The sequence below is a fragment of the Monodon monoceros genome, unplaced genomic scaffold (assembly GCF_005190385.1).
Source record: "Monodon monoceros isolate NGI ecotype Baffin Bay Population unplaced genomic scaffold, NGI_Narwhal_1 Super_Scaffold_5, whole genome shotgun sequence".
Classification (NCBI taxonomy): Eukaryota; Metazoa; Chordata; class Mammalia; order Artiodactyla; family Monodontidae; genus Monodon; species Monodon monoceros.
In genome coordinates this window covers 81,970,514-81,997,669 of record NW_021703782.1, presented here as the reverse complement: position 1 = coordinate 81,997,669, position 27,156 = coordinate 81,970,514, and the positions used below count along the sequence as shown (strand labels likewise).

The 27,156-nt window shown below is 43.1% G+C and overlaps 1 protein-coding gene across 7 annotated transcripts in view; it reads right to left on the bottom strand.

Annotated features, from left to right (window-relative positions):
* Nucleotides 1-27,156, bottom strand: part of TMEFF1 (transmembrane protein with EGF like and two follistatin like domains 1) — a 148,159-nt gene that overhangs the window by 110,139 nt on the left and 10,864 nt on the right. For 4 of the 7 annotated variants that reach the window (XM_029203771.1, XM_029203772.1, XM_029203770.1 and 1 more), the window contains 2 exons: nt 12,749-13,199; nt 3,388-4,551 (listed from right to left, as the gene is read on the bottom strand). In XM_029203771.1, the coding sequence (XP_029059604.1) occupies nt 4,142-4,551; nt 12,749-13,166 (828 nt within the window). In that variant the 5' untranslated portion in view covers nt 13,167-13,199 and the 3' untranslated portion in view covers nt 3,388-4,141. Of the gene's footprint in view, nt 1-3,376; nt 4,552-12,748; nt 13,200-26,885; nt 26,927-27,065 lie in introns of those variants that run through there. The other 3 variants (XM_029203773.1, XM_029203769.1, XM_029203775.1) reach the window with 3 other exon arrangements.

Here is a 27,156-nt window from a genome sequence, read left to right as displayed (position 1 = left end):
ATGCAGAGGCCTGGGTTTGATCCCTCGTCGGGGAACTAGATCCCACATGCATGCCGCAACTAAGAAGCCCGCGTGCCACAAGTAAAAAAAAATAAAAAATAAAAAATAAGATCCTGCATGTTGCAATTTGCAATTAAGACCTGGCACAGCGCAGCCAAAATAAATTAAATAAATAAATATTTAAAAGAATAAAAAAAGAAATCCCGTTGACCCTTGAACAACATGGATTTCAACTGTGCTGGTCCACTTATACTCAGATTTTTTTTTCAGTAAATGGGTACTACAGCACACAGTCCGCAGTTGATTGAATCCCCAGATGCAGAACTGCAGATACAGAGGGCTGAATGTAAAGTTATAAGCGGATTTTCCACAGCTGGGGGTGGTGGGCACCCCTAGCCCCCTGGTTGTTAAGCATCAACTATAGTCTTTCCTGCTCTTTCAAGTGTGAAGCCATTATATATAAGAGATGGTGACTGATGCACCACCAGCTGCACTGGAGGTACTGATGGCAGAGGGAGCACCAAATTGAGTCGGGGGACACGGACCCAGCAGGGAGGGGTTAAAACGTCAGATGAACAGGTGCAAGAGGCAGCACAGGAGGCTGAAGAGGCAGCCAGAGCAAAGAGGTGACAGCCAAAGAGGAGACGGGAGGAGGTGCTGGTGTTTGAGGCTGAGTGGGTGGGAACAACTGCACTAGTTCACGTCTAGGCCTCTCCTAGGACACGTCAGCCAGAAATGCATCCGTTCTTTATTTCAATCAGCATCATTCTTTCCGGCATCTAGCTTTAAAACTTTACCCATCCCCTCCAACAAAAGCAATGTGCTGCCAAGCCTGACTGATTCCACTTCGGCAACGCCCTTCACGTTGGTCTCCCTCGTTTTTTACTAGGTGCTCCTATCATCTCATCCTAACCAAACCCTCCTACCTCATCTCCTGAACTCCAGTCTTCTCTAAACTCAATTCCATCTTCTAATCTTCCTCCTGGAGCACAGTTTTGATCATGTTACTGCCTAATTGGGGTATTCTCCCATGTCCTCCCAATTATGTGTCTCACCATCTTGAACCTTCAACAGGACCTTGCATCTAGTGAAGTTCCTCTCCTTTCTGAATCTGCACCTACCAAAATACCAACTCTAAAGATTTAGCTCAAATGCCACCTCCTCCAGGCTTTCCTTCAAGCTTCTTCACTCTCTGCTGAGCTTCAAATCCTTTAGAAGACGTGCCTGATCAAGTACATGATAGCTGTATACAAGTCTTATGTCCCCTACTGGGCTGTGTCCATTATTTGGCAGGTCAGGGGATGGTGAACTGTGTCTTAGTATTTATCTGTCAATTCTCTACAGCATCTACCAAGAAATGATTATTGCATTTCCACCTCAGGTAAGGAACTACTCAAAAGTGGAATGAATTGGGATGTACCTGTTCATGAGTGGAGGCATTACAAGTATCCTATAGATGTGATCTGGCTCTCGGGGTAAAGCAAATCCACGATATAGCTTTGAGGGATGGGGTGAGGGAAGGCAGGTGGGCCTATTTGTTTTTGAGTCGAGAGACCTAGGACTGAGGTTCTGCTTTGCTGTTCACTAGGTTTCAGCCTGGTGCAGGCGGTTCTTCTCTGAGCATCATTTCCTCACTTCTGCAGGACTTCACAGAACTAAGGACCAAATGAGACACATCTGTGAACTCTACACCAGTGGTTCTCAATCCCAATTGGGCATCATCACTCCCTGTAAAGCTTCCAAAAAATATAGAGGACCAGGCCTCAACCCAGGTAAACTGAATAAGAATCCCCTGGGAGTGGGACCCAGCGGGACTAATTTTTTATAAAATACTGTTTCCAATGCATACTCAAGGTTGAAAACTGTTATAAACTCGTAAATACCGTTAACAGTAGAACAAGGTGCTTTAGCCTGCTGGTTTAATTATCCTTTATTTGTTCAGTTAGGAATTAGTTCGATGCTTTTATAGTTCCATTATGTGTGTGAGCATTTTTTGTGTTGTTCTACATTGTTATTTGTGTGATTAGGTGGTAAATTCTGAGAGAGGAATAATATCCAGCACAATGCTGTACACAAAAGTGTACCTAACCTAATGGGTTTTTTTTTTTTTTTTTAAGAACAGGTAAAAGGTTCACAGGTCCTCTAAAACCTTGCTACACAGAATTGTGGTGACCAGACAAGCAGAACTGGCATAACCTGGGAGCTTGTGAGAAATGCACAATCTCAGGGCCCCCCCACCAGAATCTGCATATTAAGGAGATTTCCAGATGGCTCAAGAGGTGAAGCAAAGGCAAACTTTTCTCAGTCCACATCATCTGTGTTGAGGACCTGCCACTCTCTGCCCTAATGTCTCCCATAAATCAGTTACGCTTGCGGCTTTTTCCAGATGCTGCTTCTCTAAAGGGTCCATTTGGTAAAAACTAAATTAAGAACGCAAATCCTTACAAAAGCATCCTTCCTTTGAAAGAAGACTAGTCTTCACAGGGTTCCTTCAAATAACCAGTTCCCCTAAGATATTTAAAATATGATCAGTGTATAAAATAAATTGATATCCACTTAAGTTTTATGCAGTGCATATATTAGTATATTAGTATATACAGACACCAGGACCCAAATTCCAAAATTATGAAAGGAAGGAAGCTTAGCCACTGCAGTAAACTCTCCCTGTTGACCCACGTCCTCCGGACAATTATGATGTTAGCAGTACTCATCCAAGACTGTGCAGATCAAATCACAGTCAAGGAGCTGTAGCAGATTCTAACCATCATCTAGACCAACTCTCCTGTTCTATAGACGGGAAACACCAGGGCCAAAGGCTAAATGGAGTAACTTAAGGTCACACAGCACTTGAGACAGAGCCAAGCTCAGAATTCAAGCCCTGACTCCTCGTCCTACACTCCCTATATAGCCTCTGTCACACACACTCCTCCTTCCCCACCACATGGCCTTGAACTTTCATTCTCAGAAATTGCTGACCTGCCTCGGCACTTAACTGTCACTTTGCTTCTTCCAGCTACTGTTATGCCCAACTCCCAAGGCTGTTTTTCACACTAGGCTACAGGAGAAGAAGTTATATCACAGCTCAGTCAAAATATCCATTTATCAATCCACGTTTCCAAATATATTGGTAATGGATTCTGCAAAAGCTCAATACTAACTGCAATACTATGCAGACTATGTAGCATCACTATTAGCTAGCACCAGGAGCATGGCGAGGGAAGGGCCTTGCCTTAGGTGGCTAAAGATTAAAAACAAGGGCAACCATTTACTCAGTAGTACAAAGTCGGTAGGAAACTACAGCAGGAAGGCAAAAACTGTAGCACAGTGGGGGCGGGCAGCACCTTTCAAAAACATACACAGTGTGACTATAAAATCACAAGTCTTGTCTTTTAATAAAACAAGCATGACAGAATGTAGAGCTCTAAACGAACGTTTCTCCCTCAAAGTAGTCACATCCTTAGTTCCAACAAAGCTACACCTGCTGGAGACATTATTCGGAACTCCTTTTTGGGGAAAGGAAGGACTTAAAAGGCAGCCTATGAGCCACATTAGAAAAGAGCCTTCCATTATGTTCGGCTGTTTAAAAACAGAAAATCCACACTCCAAAGATGACATTGAAAAAATGAAAAGTGTGCTGTAGCTCTTGTGGAGGCTCCGAAAGACCTCTAGCAAATTCTCAGCAACAGCATCACCACTGGAGAAACGTTTGTCCTCCCAGGACAGCCACTTTCAATGGGAGGGCGTTCATTCGGATAGACAAGGTCTGACGTCTGTTTAAAAAAAAAACAACAAAAAACCCCACAAAACCCAGCCACACTCCTTTATAGTCACACTTGCATTTGATTAAAAAAATACAACAACAACACTCACACATGGTTCTTGTATGAATTCTAATTAAGAGACATTACATTCAGAATGATAGCACTCATAGTGATAATTTTCAGAAGACTCGAACAGCTTCTTTGCCACTTCAGGGGTACATAGGGTGCAGCTGTTTACCTGAATGTATTCTTAAATAAGTGACTACTACCACTCTCATCTTCCTAGTTGTAGCTCTGTGACAGGCTACCGACCGCAAGTTCGTGTTCCAGGCCTTCTTTGCCAACACAGATTAATTACGAGGGAGCCACACCCCACCGTCTTAGGGTGAATTGGGAAAGGGCCGGTTAAATGAGGAAACAGGCCATTCCTTGGTAAAAGTTTGCAGTTTTCTTTCCCAATACATCTTCTTTTTATTGAGAACTTCCATTTTTATCCTGTGTTCCTCCTCTGCCATCTCACACTCTCGCTCTAGCTGCTGGATTTTGGCCACATGCACCTCATTCATCTGTATCAGCTGCAGTTGTAAGATGGACATTTGTTGATGGTGTTCTTCCTCATGCATCTTTTTTAAAGCACCTTCCTGAGAGGTTTTGCTCCTGTAGTTTTTATTGGCTGTTATTCTGACAGCTGAACACGAGGGTTCAGGTTGAGAGGTCCCCTCACATACTGGGAAATGTATGAACTCTTTCTCATCATCGCACAGTTCTCTATTTGAAACAGCAAATGATTCTGAAAAACAGTAGCAGAAAACATGTTCAAAGATTTTACAGGCAGAGAGTAAATCAATCCTATTTCAAATGACAGGGTCCCCCACGACAGGATGATCTGAAGTAGCATCTGCTCTGGTCTGCATGTTCACAGGTACCCCTGCCCCACCTGACTTCTCAAAAACCCATAAATCGAGAGCAATTTTCCCTGAAGAAGTAACGATAAAGGGTTTCATTATGTCATTTCTGGCACTTCGAACTACGGGAACAGTGGTCAGAGATTGTGCTTATCAAGAATTGGAGACCTGGTTATGTGGATATAAATCCTAACATGACATGTGCATGACTCCCAGTGAGCAGAAGACCACAGTGTGAGGCCAGCAGTGGGTTTTCAGATTAAGTTCTCCCTCAGTCTCTCTCCCTCTCTGACTCTCATTCAGCCACGAACACTGAAGTTCAGTCTCCACAAGGGCGCCTTGGCTGTGGGTCCTGGTCACAGGTCTTAACCCTTACCCAGGATAGCCATCTTAACAAAGGTTCTTCCTTGAAAGATGAGCCTACACTCCCTGGTTTAACTTCCTCAGACTTCTCTTCAGTCTCCTACATCTGGCTGTTGCCTCAAGCACTGCCATCTGGGGGTCAATATTCAGATCCCAAAGACACTTTCCTACGTCCCTCGTATGTAACTTCTCCCTAGCACTTGACAATCCTTCTTGACACTTCTTTCCTCTATTAGCTTCTGAACCATTGGTCTCTCCTAAGTTTTCTACAGCCTCCTCTCTGATTGCTCTTTAAGTCTCCTGTCAGGACTCACACTTAAATGTTCCCCTGGGGTTCCTATCTTCGGCTCTGTTTCCAATCCACCCTAAGTAACCCTCATAATCTGGTTCCGACCTTCCTTTATCTTCCTTGTCTTACTCTTCAAAATACGCCGTGTACCCTCCAATCCTACCACAATCTTTATTTTCTCCCGTAATTCTGTCTCACTGCTCCTTCAGCTAAAGTTGGGCTCACTATCTGTCCCGACTCCCTTACGCAAACACACACTCTTACTCCAGTTTCCCCTTTCAACCTCCCTCCTAACCCCTACTTCATTCAGGATCAATGCCACTTGCTGTGAAACCTCAGCCCTCTCCTTTCTCTGTACATACTCTTCTGTTACAGCACTTAACACATTCTAGTATTATTTGGGGACCATGCCTTAATCATTTCTTTTATCCTTGGGCACCAATTATTTTGCTTGGTACCTAGTGGATGCCTAGTGAATATTTATGGGCTGAAGCTTTGAACAAAAGGGGAAAAGAGTTTATGGATATAAAAGGATGCCACATTTGGTGGTGCCATGTTTGCACTAGTATTTTTATTGGGCAATGATACAAGTATCAATTAGGAAGTTTCAATAAGGAAACCACTAACCCCACTAACCCATGGAGTCTTCTAGCTGTGACTCCAATGCCTTCTTGGGAAGCTTTATATTTCCAATAATGAGAATCCTCTCCTTGGAGAAAAATAATATCAATTTATTAACAGAGTTGATTACATTATTACATCCACTCCATTATTCCAGAAGATGGGATGCTGGGAATGTTAATGGCTACTGGGGGAAACCTAACTCATAATAGTCTGTTAATAAAAGGAAAATGGCTACTGTTTATTTAGATTATTTCACTCCAAGGGGTTAGGTAACAACCATAACTAGTCCCTAATTAAGATAAAAGAAAAGGTAAAAACCTTACTTTTGAAAGAGGAGGTTAAAAGGACTTCTCTGTCATCCAGAGATAATGAAAATGTCTCCCTAGGAATCTTTCCCAAATCCAGCGGCTATAGCCTCAATTAGATGTCCTTCCTTCATGCTCCCACTGGTTCCTAAGCCTACCTCTGGCAGAGCACTTGTTAAAACTGGCGGCTTAACTACCTCCCCTTCAGGTCTCTGATTACTTTGAAGACAGAGACTGCCTCTAGTTCATCCTCCTGGAGGACCCAGAACAGGGCCTGACACACTGCTAGGCATATAAGAAACGTGTGCAGGATGAATTGGCTGCAGTAGGTCACATCCCTCTCAACACAGCACAACTGTGTAGAAAGAACAGTGTTCTGAGTGGAGAGCTGAGGCACAGGACAAAGGAACAGGAAAGCCTTGGCACTGAGAATAGGATCCCTCAGATGGGATCAGATGCAAAGAGGATTACCTCATCCGTTTCCTTTCTAGTCTCAGATCTGAAACTTCTTCAAAGAAGACTGGACACATCAGACGTTTTTTGGTACCTTTAGCCTCTTTTCTCTTTGATTTCATTCCAGAGGATAGTTCTGAATACTCCTCTGAGCCTTTAAAGTTCATGCCCTGATGATGCTACTCATCTCTCCCAATTTCCAAATGCTCATTTTTATCTCAGTAATTCTTGGCTTTAGGAGCCTTTTGATGATGGTGATGGTGATGGTGATGACGATGACGACAGCAGCTACCATTTTCTGAGTAGCTAGCTAGGCATTAGGCTAGTGCTTTGCAGCATTACTTCATTTAATCCTTACAGCAACCCTCTGAGGGAGGTATTAGTATAGAAAACCAAACACAACATCTAAAGTCATTTGGCTAGTTCAAAGAACCAGGACTCCAGTCCAGGTCTGTACAACTCCAAAATCCAAGCTCAGCTACTACAGCACCTAGCCTCTCACTGTGTCACTTGCTCAGCTGATCACTTGTGTATCTTAAAAGGCAATCTCCAAGTTGTATCAACTACAAAACCATCTATTATTAAGAATATGGGTGTATATCCTAAATTCTGATCTCCAAATTTCTCTAGAGTTGTGAACGTGAAGACAGCATGTTTATGTCCAGGAGCAGAGAAATGACTCTACTTTAAAACTAATTTTTTTAGTTTAAATGTGTGCTAACAAACACATTTTAAATGTAAAAAGCCAGGCCTCTTAAGACTCTGGCAGAAGCTGGGGCTTAAAACTAGAGAAGCTCAATGCAGTAATTAACTTTCACACACATATTAGCTCCAATGAATGGAAGCTAGTGTTCAGATAGGGAGAATCTCCTCTTAATTAGAGAAAGACTATCCTGGGCATGGCAACCTGCTGCAAACACACACCATGCAGTCTCTCTCCCAGGTAAAACAAAGCCACCTGAAGTAGAAAACAATTCAATCTTGTGCAAAATGGATAGGAAGGCCTGAAAGCTTTCCTGGGAGCAGAGGACACGGTCAAGGAGGTATTCTTCCACTTGGGCAATTTGAGTACGTTTAAGCTCATCGGGGAAACCTACTAAGGCAGTAAAAGGATGGGAAGGAAACTGTGTACAGGCCAAAGCTCAGCTCTTCTTAGCAGAACAAAGGAAACAGGACGGACTGGGAACACGGATAAATAAGATGTGGGGGATGCATACTACGGAATATTATCCATCAACGAAAAGAAACAAATTAGACTTACACACTGCAATGGGAATAGATATTTAAAACATTCTAAGTGAAAAGCAGCAAAAGGAAAAGGAAGGTATCTACTGCACAATTTTTAATCCATGTAAATTTAAAATATAGGCACACACGACACCAACGCATGCTTTCAAGAACATGTGAGAGAATACACAAGCACCTTAGAATGATCAAGGTGCAGAAGAAAAGAATGAAAGTGGTGAATGGGGATAAAAAAGTAATAAATGTGTAAGTAACACACAAAAAAAGGGCTTCTCCAGACCAATGATGCTAGTGTGCCGTGACTGGAAATATGTCAGTCCCCTCTACTGGAGTTCCCACCCCAAAAGAATAGGATTGGTCTAAACAGTGATAATAATGGAAATTATTAAGAAATGTCTGCATTATTTAATATAGCTTTGCATACCTATGTCTGTGTTACTGGATTATAGCTTTATAGTAGAGAAATAATAGCATATGAATTAAGTGTAAGTTCTCTCAAGATATTTGAGTACTACTGAAAGCTTAGTTTTCCTAAATGTATTTGACATTTGGCCATCCTTCCCTCCTGACCACCCCTAGCAAATTTTGTTGGCTCCCTTAGTTTGTTCTGCAAACCTCTTCCCCAAAGATAATGGAAGGTAAGTGTCAAAGGCAAATTATCACAGATCATAAACCTACAGGGTATAAATTATTTTAATATATTTAAAGGGAAAATACTGTTTTTTTTACAAATACATTCCTAAGTGTTAAATTTTAAGACTACTGTGTTCAACTACAGATGTACATTTCGAGCAAGTCATTGACAAAGCTAAGAATATGCATGCAGGGGATGGTGATCAAGATGACACAGCTGTTTTTGATAATTGGAATTTTGTATTTAGAGGTTACATTTTGTCAGCTTATGAATGGGCAGCTCTTGGAGAGGTCACAGGGTCCCCTACTGGCCTGTTAATTCAATACCACTGGCCTCAGGAGTCCCTGTTTGTCGTTAGCTTGCTTTTGAATTACTTTGGCCACAAGTTCTGAGACAATGCTGTGTAAAACAGGAAGGGGCCGTCCTGAAGGGTGTTATTTGTGAAAAGAACTTGCTGAGTGCCTTCACCAGAGGCAGTAGAGTCTGCAGGTGAACCACAATAAATGGGGATAATTTTGCACGGCACAGACATTACAGTAGTTGTCTTTATGATAGGAACTGATTCCTTGAACGTATAATTGAACTCTAAAATGAACTATGCCTCTATGCAGGTTTAATGAAATTTCTGAGGTTGCTGAAATTTGTATATTTGTTTTCCTTTTCCAATGCAAAATCTGCTGGTGAGGGGAAATATCTGACTGGTTTTATTATGGTTTATACATGAATAAATGGGATATTTAGTTCTGTACATAAATCTACAGTGAGTACATACACTGGAATGAGAGACAATCATATTAGACCAAATCATCAGATCAAAAGACAAAGACATACTTTTCAGGCTTGAAAGTTCAAAGCTGACATTGACCTCTTGAAGGCCAATTTTCCAACCATTTGCTGCCCTGGCTCAACCCTCCACCCCACTCTCAAATCCACATTTGCAGCTGGGTTCCCCTCACTTCCTCACTGCTGGGGATTGTGACAGCAAATTTAGTTCACCCATCCGTGGCATGGTCTGCAAAACTAACTCAAACCCAACTCCTTCGTTTTACAGAAGGGGAAACTGAGGCTCAGAGGGCATTTTAAAATAGTGTTTGTTCACTATCTTGAGACTCAATGTGGAATTTTTAAGCACCTTATTTTAAGTCATTCATTATTGGGAAAATCAAACCCCTGTTACAAAGGAGAGAAGCCAAATAGGTTCAAATGAAGAAGCACTTGGAATTTCTGGATTTTACTGTGTATTTGGCATACATCATGCAACAGGCCCTCTGTTATCACTGGGACATAACCAGACCCGGATACCTTAAGGTCTAACAGCCTGAAGGGCATAGAACATTAGATTATTGAAGAATCTGAAAAAAAAAAAAAAAGATGACACAGCTGAAGCCATCTCACACAAGAAACAGTTGGAGGGAGGCCTCTAGTGGAATCTGTCAGGCTCCTTCCTGTTTAACAAGTTCCAACAAATCTTTTAGCACCTAATTCTGTCACAGGCATTCTGTAAGGTGTTTGGACAGAGCTGGCCAATAGAAATATAATATGAGATATTTATGTAATTAAAATTTTTTCTCATAGGCACATTAAAGAAGTAAAAAGAGGTAAAATTAATTTTAGTAATATATTTTTGATCCAATATATCTAAAGTATTATCATTTCAACATTTAATCAAAATAAACATTATTAGTAAGATATTTTATTGATACACTCTTTTTTGGTACTAAATCTTTGAGATACAGTGTGTACATTTATAGCACATCTCAATTCAGTCTCCCCACATTTCAAGTGCTTACCAGCCTCATGTGGCACACACACACACACACACACACACACACACACACACACACACAGAGTCCATGTGTCAAAATACACACAGTGGAATGTGAGCCATAACCCTGTAGCAGGTTTTCAACCTCTTCCCCAGAAAGACCCAGAAGGGATGATTAACAATTCCAGCTTTCTTTTTCTTTCTTAAAACTAAGTTGAAATGCAAAATGAGTGAGGTAACCTCAAAGCTGTTTAAATGCATGGAAAGCGTTCCAGTACCTTAACTACTAGAGTTTACAGATACTTTGGACACAGTTCCCAACTGACAAAGCAGCATGTTCTCCACCGCCCTCCACATTTGACCTGGAAACAGGAACCAGGCAGCATATGGCTGTACTTTAATAATCACCAACAAAGAGAAGTCTCATGTGTCATATATGTACAAACATCCAATTTAAAATAAATCTCTTTTACAAGTGAGCCTCTAGCAAATGTCACTACAGCAAGGACACTGAGAATCCATATTTATTGCTTTCTTGGAAATTTAGAAATTGTTTTTATGAGTAAATGAACTACATCCTTTCCTCTAAAAAGCAAGAGAAATTTAGAAATTGTTTTTATGAGTAAATGAACCTACATTCTTTCCTCTAAAAAGCAAGAGAAAAAAAATCTGTGGAATGGACTTTCTAGATCCTACCCTAGAATTTGAAAATGGGGAAATAAGACTGTCCCCTTAAAATAAGTCTATGAAATCAAACACAATCATCCAGATCACAGATTTGCGAAGTAAACTGTATGCAGTCCACACCAGCATCTTCCTCGGCAACATCTCCCAGGGAATATGAGCAATTTGAAAAGCAGCCCTTGCTGATTCACCTCCCTCCCTCCCCTAGCACCATTCCTTTCACTGCCTCACAGACACACAATCGCTCCAAGGCCAGCATAATGGAGAGGAACAGGCTGAAGCTATAAACATCTCCAAAGCAAGGACACTCAGTTAGCAGCGGGCCCCCTCCACCACAGAAGCAGCAACAAGGAGGGGTGAGAGAGAGCTGGCAGTGTCCATATCAACACCCTCTTCTGGGAGCTGCCCTGGCTAGGGAGCTCAAGAATCAAAACTCAGACACAGGGTTCCTACCCTGAGAAACAATACATGAGTTTCTTGACATTCACCACTATGGTTGCCCAACTGGCTCCCTAGACTTACCCTTGGCCAAATGATCAGAAAACAAACATTTGATCATAATTTAGCTTCCCAGGATGATCGGCCGACGGGAAAAAAAAAAGTGCTAATCAAAAACATGTATTCTGTTCACTTGGTTATTATATTTTCCACTCTATATGGATAACATTCTTGGTTTTAGACAATTTCTTGTGACTTTTAATTAACCAGTCCCTCAGAGCTCAATTTACTCTGGGGACACCAATAAATGAATTTCTCATCCTGCAAGCCAAGAATCGGATTTTCCTAGGCAAATGCTTGCTTCCTGGGTCCTTGAAGCACCTTAAGAACAGCCCTCTGGCCTTCCCAGAAATCTTCCTCTGCTTCAAGTATATTTTCTGCAAACTGCAATCTTTATATAAACTGGTCATTCCTACCTTAAAAGAGACAGGAATTATTGGCAATTTATCTATATGCATCCTCACCCTGCCCTTGCCTGGAGACATTTCAATAAGCCCCTTAAATTCCAACTTTTTAAAGCCATGACACACTATCGCTACAGCCTTGATTATATGACATTCTTTTCCTTCCCCAAGAATTATGTATGACATTTTTCTCTTTTCAGTGGAAGTATATTAAAACTAAAATGATTTTTTTCCATTATTTCTCAAGTTTCCTAGAGTGCACAAACCAAAACTATAGATCACAATTTTATAATGGGTAGAAATGCTGGTTTTTAATCTGGGTGACTGCTAAATGGGTGTTTGCTATATTAGTCTCTGTACTTTTCCTAAGTTTGAAATAGTTCACTTTCTTAATGTGGCATTTTGAGTAACTTAATGCAGAGCTTTGCACATAATAGGTCCTCAAAAACTATTTTTTGAAAAAAAAATACGATAGTGTGAATGAATATAAATCCTCCAGTTCCCTTTAATATATTTGAGATAGATTGAGATAAGCAACTAAGATATTTCATTAATAACTATATTAATGTAGCCCCTTATTTTTCCTTCTTAAGTAATAACAGAGATAAGTGAGATCTCTCTAAGAAAGACATGAGATAAGAGCTTCTGTTTTTATGTACGACTTGAATGTCCTATCTAATTGGGAAATTTTGCATTGAGAAAGTCGTTTGATATGAAAGTTACTTTTTTATAAATTCCCTCAAAATGAAGGACTTGAAAATCGCAATGTCAAACAGGTACCCAAGGAGAACACGCAAGCGGGTGTCAGGCATCGATACCTTGGGTGGCGGCATCAGCATGGTACTCGGGCTCCTCCTCGGGAGGGCTCTGCAGGAAGTACAGCTGCTCGGGCAGCATGTTGGCGATCTTCTCCTTCCCCAGGACGTGGGTGCTCAGAAGGGGGCTGACGCTCCGTTTCACTTTCTCTCTCCTTTCATGGGCCATAATCTTTTTGGTCCGAGCCTTGATGTTCTCCCAGCACTTCTTCAGCTGTTTGAAATCCCGCAGCGACACGCTGGGCTGCGAGTTGTATTCATGGGCGAGCGCCTGCCAGGTACGCTGCTTGAGGGCAATAGTTCGCGCGTCGCTTTTCTTACACTCCAGCACATACTTGTACTTTTCTACTAAAGCCAGCAGGATGCTCTTTTCCAATTCTGAGAAGTATTTGGCAGGTTTTATGATTTCGTTGTTTTGCATTTTCCACTACGTTTCTCCTGGCTGTTAGCTATCCTGGAACAGGAAGTTTGAAACAATCAGTACCAACTCCAGCAATAAACAAGTCAGCGAATCACTCACGCTCTATCCCTGACTTGATTCCCTGGTCTGAAAACGGTACTTTCTTTTCCACTCATGTTGAATTGTGGTATTCTCAAGAAAACATTCAGAAGATTACAAGGAATGGGGTTTTTACTTAAAAGTAGATTTTCAGGTAGGACCTTTGCTGTAGGTCTTGACCATTTTGTGATTATCTGGTACAGGACAGCAAAAAAAAAAAAGTTGAACATCTATGTGGAACTCTAATGTGTTCATTTATTTCTGCTTAATATTAAGGAACAGATAATTCCCCAAATTCATGTTAGGCAGCTTTTAAACTAAACAGGTCTCTCAAAGTTTTGTCACAGCTTAAGACAAGAGAAGCCACTGTGTGATCTAATACAACAGATAAAGTAAATACTACCAAGATTTCAGAATCATCCAGAAATCACCCCAGAAGATCTGACATTTCCATCACTATGTCTGTGACCTTCGTTAGGTCCATGCCCTTAGAAGAACCTCAGTTTCGGGCTTCCCTGGTGGCGCAGTGGTTGAGAGTCTGCCTGCCAGTGCAGGGGACACGGGTTCGTGCCCCGGCCCGGGAAGATCCCACATGCCGCGGAGCAGCTGGGTCCGTGAGCCATGGCCACTGAGCCTGCGCGTCCGGAGCCTGTGCTCCGCAACGGGAGAGGCCACAGCAGTGAGGGGCCTGCGTACCGCAAAAAAAAAAAAAAAAAAAAAAGAAGAACCTCAGTTTCTTTATCTTAAAAATGAGGGCTTGGAGTCTGTGATCCTTAAGGTTTAAGGGCCACTTTTATTTTATTTTATTTATTTTTCTGTTTTTTAAACATCTTTATTGTAGTATAATTGCTTTACAATGGCGGGCCACTTTTAAAAGTGTACAGTTCTGTGTAAATAATTAATATAATTTCAGAAGTGCAAGGGCCTGGACACTTTAGAGCTTGAGTCCAGTGCCTCTCTTTTCTTTTTTTTTTTTTCTCCTGGACATTTCATATAAATGGAATAATTCAATATGAGGTCTTTTGTGACTTGTTCTTTTCACTTAGCATAATGTTTTCAAGGTCTGTCTATGTTGTAGCATGTATCAATACTTCATTCCTTGTTATTACCAAATGGTATTCCATTTTATAGATGTAGCACAGTCTATATCCATTTACCAATTAATGGATTTTAAAAATTGAGATATAGTTGACATATAACATTACATTAGTTTCAGGTATACCACTTTATTTATATATATATATATATATATATATATACACACACATATGGAAATGATCACCACAATAAATGTAGTTAATATCCATCACCACACAGTTACAATTTTTTTCTTTTAAGATCTATTCTCTTAGCAACTTTCAAATATACAATATAATACTATTAACTATAGTTGCCATGCTGTATATTACATCCCAGGACTTAACTTACATTATAACTGGAAATTTGTACCTTTTAACCACCTTCACCCATTTTGCCCCCCCCAAACTCCCCATCTTTTGCAACTACCAATCTGTTCTGTATCTATGAGTTCTTTTTCCTTCTTCTTCTTCTTTTTTTTTTTTTAGATTCCACATACATGTGAGATCATACAGTATTTGTCTTTCTCTGTCTGACTTATTTCACTTAGCATAACACCCTTAAGGTCCATCCCTGCTGTCGTATATGGCAGGCTATCCTTCTTTTTTGTGGTTTAATAATATTCCTTTGTGTACCTATATACCACATTTTCCTTATCCCTCTTTTCAACTGAGGGAACTAAACTAAGGGCCAGTAAGGTGAAATGGATTGTACAAGATCACAAAGATGGTGACTTCAGAAGTCAAGAACCTGGACTGCCCTGATAGTTTGGTAATCTTTTCTTTAAACACACCAAATAATAGCCATTTTTTAACACATATTCGTTTAAAGTCTTTGTTCACATATTATAGTAAAAGTTACCAATTTTATATTATTTTAAAACTTTGAAATGACATTACATTTTCTCCCTTATCATTATTATAGTCTACATACCTTTTTATATTTTTAATAAAAATTGTATATATTTAACATACATAGTGAAATGATCACTACAAATAAGGTAGTACTACAAATTACATATCTCCTCACAGTTACCTTTTATATGCTTCACGAGAGCGCCTAAAATCTAGTCTCATCATATTTCCAATATTCAATACAATATTATTAGCTACAGTCATCACTCCTGTACACTAGATCTCTAGACTTATTCATCCTACATAACTGCACTTTGTACCATTTGACCAACATCTCCCCGTTTCCCCCACCCCCCCATCTCCAGCCCCCAGTAAGCACTGTTCTACCCTCTGCTTCTGTGAGTTTGAATAGCCTGGTATTCTTAGTATCATTTCACAACTATCTCTTGAGCTCTCACCTTGGGTGACTCCAAATTACTCAACCATGACTCCCTAGGTCATCTTGCCATCCTCCCCAGTGCTGAGCCAGCATCTTTCACACAATAAATGCTTAATAAATGTCTTATTCCACTGAACCTATGTGTGTTTTATGACTGCACAGTTTTCCACATCTTTTAATCACAGGAAACTTCCTACAAATTAATCTCTCAGTTACATTATGGCAAGAATGTTGCTAAGCAACAGAGAATGCAGCAATAAAGCAAGCGTTGCATGTCCCCTTCGTGGAAAGGGCCGACATGCCCAGTCCTCCTTACATTCTCTAAGCCTCTGATTTTTCAGAATAACAGGCAAGCATCAAGATACTGATGATATAGTCCATTTAAAACTGACCAACCGGGCTTTTCTGGTGGCGCAGTGGTTGGGAATCCGCCTGCCAATGCACGGACACAGGTTTGAGCCCTGGTCTGGGAGGATCCCACATACTGCGGAGCAACTGGACCCATGCGCCACAACTGCTGGGCCCGCACTCTAGAGCCCGCGAGCCACAACTACTGAGGCCCATGTGCCTGGAGCCCGTTTTCTGCAATGGGAGAGGCCACCGCACCGCAACGAAGAGTAGCCCCTGCTTACTGCAACTGAAGAAGGCCCACACACAGCAACGAAGACCCAACACAGCCAAAAGTAAATAAATAAATTAATTAAAACAAAAGAAAACAAAAAAAACCTGACCAACCTGTATTGAAAGAATTAGAAACTAACTTGAAAGGAGTCCCACTGGCCAAAAATGGGACATTTGAACAAGGGTGATGGGTACACAAAGATTCATTAAATTATTCTCTTGATCTTTGTGCACACTTGAAAAGTTCCACAATACAAAGCTGGGGGGTGGGGGGAGGCTGTGACTTTTAAATTTATGGTACACTGATTTAAAATCACACCATTACAAGTCAGCTCTTCACCTACTATGCCTGGGGAGGGGTTACTATTGTTGTAAATAACTGAAATCTGTTAGATCTGAGGCTGGAGGGGACCCAGCCAGATCAGAGAGCCTTGAAATAGAGGCCAAGGAATGTAGGCTTTACATGGGGGCAACAGAGCCTGTTCAGGGTCCCCCACTATGTACGACCTCCTCCCAAAAGTTAAAGTTAGTGTGATCAGTGTCTCCAGATACAAGGTACCTCACATTCATCATGGACACATCAGTATCAGAAATCGAGAGATTTAGACAAGTCAAAGGTGGTTTGGCCCTCAGGTCTTGGGCAAAGAGAAATGAGGGGGAATTTATCTTTGGAGATGTGTCCCTGTACTCCTAAATTATCAGGCCTACGCTTCAGTCACGTTGCTCTAATGTTCCTACAATGATCCAATCCAGGCCCCTTCTTCCCCAAAAGTCCAAAATTAATTTTTGCCTTCATCAATACTCCTATTTCCTATAAATCAGTGTTCCCAAACTGAAATTTATTAACACACCCTCCCTATAATATATCTCTTCTATATGATCTCTATCTGCCAAGATGACTACGTTCAACTTTATATTCTATAGTTTTTATTATGAAATCAATAGGTATACTGAATGCTCTTAAACTACACAGCCCCCAGAGCAGATTCTGATCTGAAGCCCATCCCAATTCTTCTGCCCCCAGAAGATGTCTACCCACTCTTTTTAAGAATCACTGCTGGGGCTTCCCTGGTGGCGCAGTGGTTGAGAGTCCGCCTGTCGATGCAGGGGACACGGGTTCGTGCCCTGCTCCGGGAAGATCCCATATGCCGCGGAGCGGCTAGGCCCGTGAGCCATGGCAGCTGAGCCTGCGCGTCCGGAGCCTGTGCTCCGCAACGGGAGAGGTCACAACAGTGAGAGGCCCGCGTACCGCAAAAAAAAAAAAAAAAAAATCACTGTTATAAGGATTGGGAATCTGATTCACAAATGAAAAAGGAATTGTTCCCTGTTTCATTCTATTAAAGGTAATGCTATTTTATACATTATATATTAATGCTATTTTATACATTATATATTTTTTCTTTTTAAATAAATACTTTTTTATATCCTTGATTATTTCAAGATAAATTCCCAGAAGAGGAATGGTTGCCACAAAATATAAAAACACTCAAGACTTCTGTTCCATCACCATCTGCCCTCCAGAAATGGTGTACTAATTGACATGCCCACTTCATTGACTTCTGTTGTTAACATTTTTAAAATCTGTGCCAACTGTGGAAGTGAAAAAATGTCCCTTCATTGTTTAGTGATATATGAATTGCAGCTCTCGGCAAATAAGCCATACTCTGCCTGAACAAAGTCCCTTTGATACTTAGTGGAAATGAAACTACATGGAATTAGTTCCAAGCAATTTAATAATTGTTCCTCACAATGTGTGCAGTACCACTAACTGCCACCAGGTGGTGGTGGGCTGGGGGGTTGTCTAAATTCATAAGGATCTTAAGTGCGGCCAGTTAAGTCTCTAATAAGAGCAATAATTACAATAGCAGATTTTTTTTTTTTTTTTTTTTTTGGTACGCAGGCCCCTCACTGTTGTGGCCTCTCCCGTTGCGGAGCACAGGCTCAGCGGCCATGGCTCACAGGCCCAGTGGCTCCGCGGCATGTGGGATTTTCCCGGACCGGGGCACAAACCCGTGGCCCCTGCATTGGCAGGCGGACTCTCAACCACTGTGCCACCAGGGAAGCCCCAGCAGATAATTTTTATTGAGCCTTTACTGTGAATTTGACACAATACTAACTTTTTAATATGCACTATATCATTTAATCTTCCCAAAAATAGCCCCTGAGAGCATCATTTGTTACACTGTTAAAAAAAACAAAAACCAACAACAAAAAAAACCCCACAAAACTTTATGAAAGTATCACAAATACCAGAAGAAATTATACAACTGCTCTCAAAAGCAAATACTCAGAATTACCAACACCTGGGGACCATTAATAGCCTATTAATTAAACTATTATTTAATCACTAGCTAAGTAAATCCAAGTTACCAATTTACTTTGCTTAATTTTGTAGAACAGCAGGCCTCCCTCGGCCATGTGGTTGCATCCTTCCGGGCTATAAAGGGATTCTGGTGTGAGACAGTGTACCCCAAAGGTCCCCTATGGATCCCCAACAGCCTCCTGAAGCAGGCTGTTTATCCCCACTAAACCAATTATTTTTCCTATTTCCTGGATCAGAAAAGTGAGGCTCCGTAACTTGCCGGTGATCACACAAATAGCAGCAGCGCTAGGATTCAAACCCAGGTCTGACTCCAAGCCCAGGCTGCTCTCTGATCTGCTTAGCCCTCTTCTTTCAGACCTAGTGACAGCCTCTAGTGCCCCAGGTCAAATTACATATCAATTAGCAATCTGATTGTCAGCAGGGACAACCTAGGAAGAGCTGTGCCTGCTTCCATCATCTCCATTTGTTGGCTCCTCCCCTCCCTTCCCCACTCCCATCACCTCCACCCTTCTAGGTCTCAAACCTGGGGTCCACAGCTCCCCACCCCAACCCAGATGCACCCCTCTCACTCTAACTAGGGTTCTGAAATAATTTCCACTGTTGATCTGTTAAGAATGTATGTTTGAAAAGTAACTGTAGCAATAACATAGAGCTTTAAAATGGTCCACACCTCAAGGGGAACTGGATGCTGACATTCTGCTTGAGCACCTGACAGTCCTAAGTAAACAAACACTTCCCAAAGAAAGAGATCTCCAAGACAAGCTTGTTAATAGAAACTTAGAGGCTAGAAAGCACATTATAGCTTAAAACTGCTTAGGAACGTCCATAACTGGTTATAGATGACAACACAACAAGCCTTCTCTGCTACATTAGCCTTTATTAGAAACTGCCCTTCCCTTGTAGGGAACTCCAACTCCCCTCTGTACGGATCATCTTTTTTGGCTGCTGTTCTGCTAGACAGAGTGCTACCTGTTCTTATGCGTGGTTGTAGAACAACAAGCAGCCCAGAGACCCCACAGTGAGCCTCAGCAAGATTTAATGAATGAATGTATTTTGATTTAGTCATAAAACTGTCTACCATGCACAGAATGAGTATCATACATAGTAAAACAATCAGTACACCAAAAAGCTGCATTAAAGTAAAAATGGTCAAATAAAATAGCAAAATCCAAATGCAATGGAAGTTCCTCTTGGGCTAAGCAAAGACCCATAGACAAGACTAAATAAAATAGCAGGATTCCAATACCATAAAAGAACAAAGCGGAAATAATCAGCACAATTCCCAAAACACTAACATTGACTAAACCACCAGAAGATTGTAATAAGTTCATTTAATATGCACCTTAAAAATCCATCAGTTAGGGGACTGAATGTTTGTATCCTCCCCCCCAAAAAAATTCATTTGCTGCAACCCTAACTCCCAGGGTGACTGTATTTGGAGATTAGGCTTTTAAGGAAGGAAGGAAGATTAAATGTGGTCCTAAGGATGGGGCCCTGGTTCAAGAGGATTAGTGCCCTTAGAAGAAAAGACAACAGAGAGCTTGCCCCTCCCCGCACTAACCCCAGGGCTTACAAAGAGGCCATGTGAGCACACAGAGAGATGGCAGCCACCTACAAGCCAAGAGAAGAGCCCTCAGAATGAAACCTACCTTGCCGGCACCTTGATCTGGACTTCTTAGCTTCCAGAACTGTGAGAAATAAATTTCTGTTGTTTAAGCCTCCCAGTCTGTGGTCTTCTATTATGGCAGGCCAAGCTGACTAACACATCACCTATTGATATTTTAAGTCCACCAAGGGTCAAACTAAGTCCTAAAATTTGAGCCAAGACCAGAGAAAGTTGGCCAGATTTTACTTCTACTGCTATTTGTAGAAAAGGGAGTTCTTTGAAGTCAACACTCAGGATGGGAACCATGACTAAAAATCTGTGACACTGAGATCTCAGACAGATATTAGGATATTAATGCACTACTGCTCTTAAAGTGAAGTGAAATAACCAAGACAGTAGATGCAGAGAACCTGGGCTCAAATCCTGAATTCAGCACTCACCTAGCTGTGTGACTTTGGGCAAGTCAATTAACCTCTAATGCTTCCTCTGTAAAACAGGGTTAATACTCCCTACTCTGCTTTATTCTCTCTACACAACTATCCTGCAATGGGAGTAAAGAATCAAAGACTAGATCTTCAATAAATTTTAGTTCTTTGCACCCCGCTCACCCATACTGAACTGCTTCCAAAAGTAGAACAGTGGTCTAAATACAGCATATACTCAAATACTTATTGGCTCTTTTATTCATAGACATACAATTCAACAAATATGTAATGGACTCCTGCCAAAGGCTCAGTACTGTCCTAGAGTATGTGGGAGATACAAAGACAAGCTGAAGGAGCATTGGCATGCAGAAACTGACAACCAAAAGGAGAGGTACAATGAATGGACACCATAACAGAGGACAAAGCACCCTGGGTGCTCAGAGAAGAGGTTAATTTGCACTCTTCATGAACAAGAGGACATTTGAGCTAGATCTTTAAGAATGTATAGGATATGAACAGAGAGGGCTGAAGGAGATCATTCAGATAAATAATTGATAAGAAAGGACCTGGATTCTGAGTGGTGGTGATGTTAATGGAAAGGAGGCGGTGCATGCCAGGGACTGTTTCAAAGTGAGAAATGACCAGGACGTGTGTGTGTCCACACTACGGTGGGGGATCAAGAGAAAGTAGAGGCAAAGAGGATACAGGAGGATTAAACAAGCACCTAGAGCACCTATATGCGCAGGCACTGGAGGGAGGGGTATTCCTTAAGATCCAGGAGACCACAGTCCAGTGAAGACATATCACAACACAGTGTACTGTGGATGGGCTGGTGACAAGGCAGTGTGATAAGCACAGTCACAGAGATGTGCCCAAGGATGTTACTCCAGGATTGGGTGGGATTAAGAATAAGGACCTTAATTCCTATCAGAATAGACTGCAAATAGAATTAGCATTAGAACAAAGCAGGGCCACTTTGGAAAGACTGAAAGAAAGAACAAATACAAAACTGGTGAGTAAGCTGCAGGAAATGTGGCAGCCAATCCCTGAAGGGAGGCCTGGCCACAGGCTATGGGTGATCAGTTTGCTCTAAAGAGATGAAAGCCTATTTCCTATCCTGGTCTGTTGACTCTGTCTCCTGACTCCACATCCCCCAAACAACTTCTTTTGGAAACAACATAGATCCTAACATGTTATAACTAAAACAGGACTTCAGTCCAATCCTCTCATTTTACAGATGAGGAAACTTAGGCTTAGAGCAAACTACGGGGGTTCCTGGGGTCCCAGTAACAGAGGAGGGCCTAAAAGCGAAGCTTCATTATTTGTTTTCAACCCCTCCCCCCACATCTCTTCTCTGGAACCCTCCCGTCATCAAGATGCCCTTTTGCTAGGTACCATCAAGCCTTCCCCACTTTCCCAATGGAAAACTCGAGGGCACCGCTCTCAAGTCTGACACTCACTCTGTGACGTCAGGCAAGTCCCCTTTCCCCCCTGACTGTTGATTCCTCATCTCTAAAAACTAAAGCTGCAATGGGTGTTCTCTAAAGCTCCATCCGGTGCTGGCAGTCCATACTAGCACTGCTGCTACAATGGTTTTTCTGCAACCTAATTTCCACAGTTCTCTGCCAAAGACGCATAGATGGTATTTTCTGATTATTTATGAGGCTAGTGGAGCTACTAGCCAAAGAAAGAGAACATTGCCACAGAATAAAGTGATCTCAGCACTTCAGAGGATTTAAGGCCCACGCCCAGGTTTAACTCTATAGGTTAAGTAGTTCCAAGTGAAACATCTAAAGCAGGTGATGGGATCTCTCTTTCACTACTGTAGCCCCAGCTCCTTGAAGACCACCTGGTACACAGAAGGTACTCCATAAATATTTGTGGAATATACGTTGAAACTAACCTGCTCGCCATTCACATTTTTTACTAATTATATCTAGATGTTCTACTATCTTAAATTTCTTCTTCTATAAAGGATTTCTCAAAACAAAAATCATTTCCTGGCTTCTTCTTGTAAATACTGTTGTATGCCAAATTTTTTACAACATGATACAACAAATTTCTACAGCTATGATGCCTCTGTGATTCCATTTGACACAGAGGTAGGAACAGTCAGACATTACTGTCCCCGTGCACACCTGGCTGTGTACCTGCTCTCACAAGTCCAGACCTGTCTACTCAGGATGGCCACTCACCTGCGCCCTCTCTGTCTTCTTTCTTTCCTTTAGGGGAGCTTCCAGTCTAAACCTAGCACTAAATTTGCTTCCTCCGGTGCTCTCCCTCCCCTTTCCCTTCGCCACCCACTCGAGGCAGCCAAGTAACTGGGAAGTGTTTATTTTTACCATCTGCGTCTGAGGGTGACTGTGAGCAGAACCAGCCTTGTGTTTAAGGCAAGAGCTCCCCCCTCCCGTCCCCCCTTCCCTCACAGTTCCCTCTGTGAACCAGAGGCAGGTTCCTAAAGGTCCTGACCCCTTCCTTCCCCTCCCCCACTGCTCCTTCCTAATCCATCTCCCCACCCCCATCCCAGTCTCCCTAAAATTCCCTTGGAGTCATTATTATTATTATTATTATTATTATTTTTTGCGATACGCGGGCCTCTCACTGTTGTGGCCTCTCCCGTTGAGGAGCACAGGCTCCGGACGCGCAGGCTCAACGGCCATGGCTCACGGGCCCAGCCGCTCCGCGGCATGTGGGATCTTCCCGGACCGGGGCACGAACCCGCGTCCCCTGCATCGGCAGGCGGACTCTCAACCACTGCGCCACCAGGGAAGCCCCCTTGGAGTCATTATTAAAGTACCCTCCACAGAAAGTGCTTTTACAATACAGAAAGTCCCCTTATGTAGGTGTTCCTGCTCCAGCCTGCTTCTTGTCTGTGAGGACTCTCTCCTCTAGGCCCACCACTTCAGCATCAACGGCTCTCAAATCTCTGGGCCCAGACTTATGGCACAGTGGTTAAGAATCTGCCTGCCAACGCGGGGGACACAAGTTCAAGCCCTGGTCTGAGAAGATCCCACATGCCGCGAAGCAACTAAGTCCGCGAGCCACAACTACTGAGCCTGCACGCCACAAATAAAAAATAATTTATTAAAAAAACCCAAAAAATCTCTGGGCCCAGGGTCTCAAGAATTTACCTTTTCCTGCAGCCCTCAGAATTACTCCGTACTGCAATCTATCCATACCCTTGAGGGGCTCCTCTATCTGAGCTCCTGAGGCATGGAACTACATTTTACTTGTATCTTGAGCACACAGTTGACTCTCAGTGTTTGTTCAAAAGAAAGTAGGGGTGTCAGGGAGAACCTCTCTCCAGCCCCATCTTCTCTCCTCAGCACCACACACATTTCCAATTGTCTCCTAGCCAGCTGTCCATTATGGGTACCTCAGAAATCTCCAAAAGCAAATGAATTATTCCTCTACCCCCAGACCTCCTGATTTCTGATCATTTCAGCCACATTAACTTGGCTCAAAGCAGAAACCTCAGCGTGCTCTTCAATCACATGGTACCACTCATCACATTTACCACTTCTACATATTTTACCTCAATATCTCTTCTCTCTGCTCCCATCCTCATTGCCTATGTCCAAGGTAAGCCCTAGTCTCCCAAAATGATCTCCCAAACTTCCAGCTCCTCTTCCACACAGCCACCAGAGGGATCTTTCTTAAACACAGTGATGATGCCACAGTCCTGCGTGTAAACCTCTGACATTTCCCCCACTGCCTAAGCAATAAAGTCCATACTGCTCACAAGGCATTCAAGGCCTTTCCAGATTTGGCCCCAATTACAGTGCCCCCTCTACCCCACCCCAAACCACCCTTTCCATGTATGTTTCAACCCAGCCAGACCAAACTCACCTTCGTGCCCTTGAACCTACTCTGTTCTCATGCCTCTAGACATGGGGCCTCCTCTGGCTGGAATTCTTTACCCCAAGATCCACCAAGGGCTCATCTTTAACCCTTAAGTCCAACTCTCATGAAATTTTTGTGAAGCCTTCCTCAACTAATAACCAGGCTATTATGTTTATTTTATTTATAACAGCTTCCTCCTAAAATGAGTTTGAGGCAGTTTACAAACTACGTACACACTGAAACTAGAATTTTTTTTAAGAGAGAGGATATCAGGGCAAAGACAAGACAGAGGTAAAAAAGATAGAAGTTAGGAATTTGTGTACCATTCAAAACCTCTATAACGTCTCATCTTGTTAAATCTCGTTAAAGAGGTAGATTAGCCCTGAGTATTCTATCCAGAATGAATGAGTTACTCTTCTCTGAGCTCACTGACAGTTGTATATGATTGTACTTCCCATATTTTCTGTGATTTGCTCATTGTGTCCATCTCCCTCACTAGGCTGGGAAATTCCTAAGGGAAACACATAATTTCTGACTCATCTCTCTCCCAGGCATGAAGCATATGACTCAGCATAAGACTGGTGCTCAGCAGACAAGAATTAAACAACTGTCACCATGGACAGGGAAAAAGGTCCTAGTGCTTGTTGAGCTCCCTACCAGGCATTTGAAAAAACATTCTTTAATCCTCACCAAAAAACTACATGGCGGAGAAATAGCAGACCTAGGATTCGAACCTCCCACTGTCTGTCTCTCCAAAGCAGCTGCTCTTCTTTACTAGGCACACGGCTCCCTACTTTCACCATCACTATGTGCCCAAACACCCCCTTCTTCAAGTCCTGGTTTTAAAACAACCCTTCTCTAAGAAGCCTTTCCTGCTCACTCAGGAGAAAAGTCAGCCCGAGTTCAGCCCCGACCTTAAACAACACTCACGTAAGACACGGTCACAGTCGGGAGAGGAAGGGGTGCCTTCTGGGTAGCCGAGCACTAGCGGGCCGGGTGGGTGTTCTTCAGATGGTGTTGTGGGTCCTCAGCTCTCCTTCTACCCCCTGCCCCTGGGTGCAATGCCTGGCCCTTCCTACCTTTCTCTTCCTTGTTCAGGGTCCAAAGCCTTCCAGTTCTCCCCATTTCAAACTGAACCCCAAAATAATCTCCTCAGGCCCATTGCTTCTCTAACCAAGGGAACTGTATTCAAACACACTCCTTCATTACATCAGTTCCGTCTTTGTACTGATATTTGAAGCACCTTACCAATCTTCAGGGTTGTTGAGCATCCCAATCGCCTCAAACATAGTAAAAGAATTTCAAGAATCATGAGAAGCGACCATGACATTTTAGGAGGCCCCGTCACCTGGCTCTCAACCCATCTGAATACTTTTGGGGTGTCCTGGGAATAATAAGAGACAATTCACTGATCTCACCCCAGGATCCCTCCCCCTCTCTCCTCCCAGACAGGATGCCTGGTCTCTAAGGGCAGGATGGAATCCTGGTCCAGAAAACTGCTGGGGTGGTAGACGCTGGTCCCTTCCTCCATATCCTCTTCCAGAGCTTCAGAATCCTCCCTTCTCCTCCCCGTCCACCCCTTGTCTCTCTGGCCCCGAACTCCCCTAGCAGTCCTCAGTCCTAACTCAGAAACTATGTTTTTGAATTCAACAATTTCCTTGGTAACACAATTGACTTATCTGACATACTAAAATGCACACCCCTGGCCCTGATATTATCCTACCTCCCAGTTTTAAATGTGTAACAAATATATCCTATAACCACTCTCCTGACACTGCAGGAACATCTGTGATCTTAAATGTTACTATACCTAAGAGTCACCCAATCTCCTGAATCAGAATAGGGAGACTAAATAATCTTCTCTATTTCCTACTCCTAAATAAAAATTACTCGTGCAATTTATAGTAGCTACATCACAGCGCCAGTGTGATGACTTAATTAGATAACTCATGCCAACTGTTTGGTACCTAGGGCCTGGTATATAGAAAGTGCTCAATATTTAGCTATGATCATTTACGTACATTATCTCTCACAATAGCACCTGGGGGTAGGCATTAAACGACGCACTCCCCTGCCACCATCCCTCCCCCCATCTCACCCCCATTTACAGAAGCAGGAGCCAAGGCTCAGAGCAAAGGAGATTTCCCAAGGTCAGGAGGGCACCGATGTGATGTTCGGCCCTCAGCCTCTGGGTGAGAGACCCCTCCCATTACACCCCTGTAAGGGACACAAGGGGTCTTAAAGGAGACGAGTATGGAAAAGCGCGAGCACAGTGCCCGGCATACAGTGGGGACCCCGGGATGGGGAGACCCCGGCACTGCGAGTCATCTGGATTCCTCCCAAGCGGCTCCTCCACTCCCGGAGTCCAGAGTCCCCCGACCCCGGGTGCGACGCTGAATCTCCCCGAGGTCCGCGCCGGGGGGCTTTGTACGCCGCAGGCCGGCCCCACTCACCGAGTCCCATCGCGGCGCGCGGAGGTGGCAGCCGGGCCTGCGGGGCAGGGGTCGTGGCGCCTGGGCCGGAAGCCCGCCCTGCCGGCCGCGCGGCCCCCGCACGTCTGGCCCGAGCCTCCCGCCTGACCCTCGCCCGCGCCCCCGCGTCGCTGCGGCCCGCCCGGCGGGCCAGCCTCCTACCTGCAGCGGCGGCGCAGCGGCCACGGCGATCGGGGGAGGGGCTGGCGGGATGCGAGCGCGGGCGGCCTCGGCTCCTCTCGCAGGCTGGGCG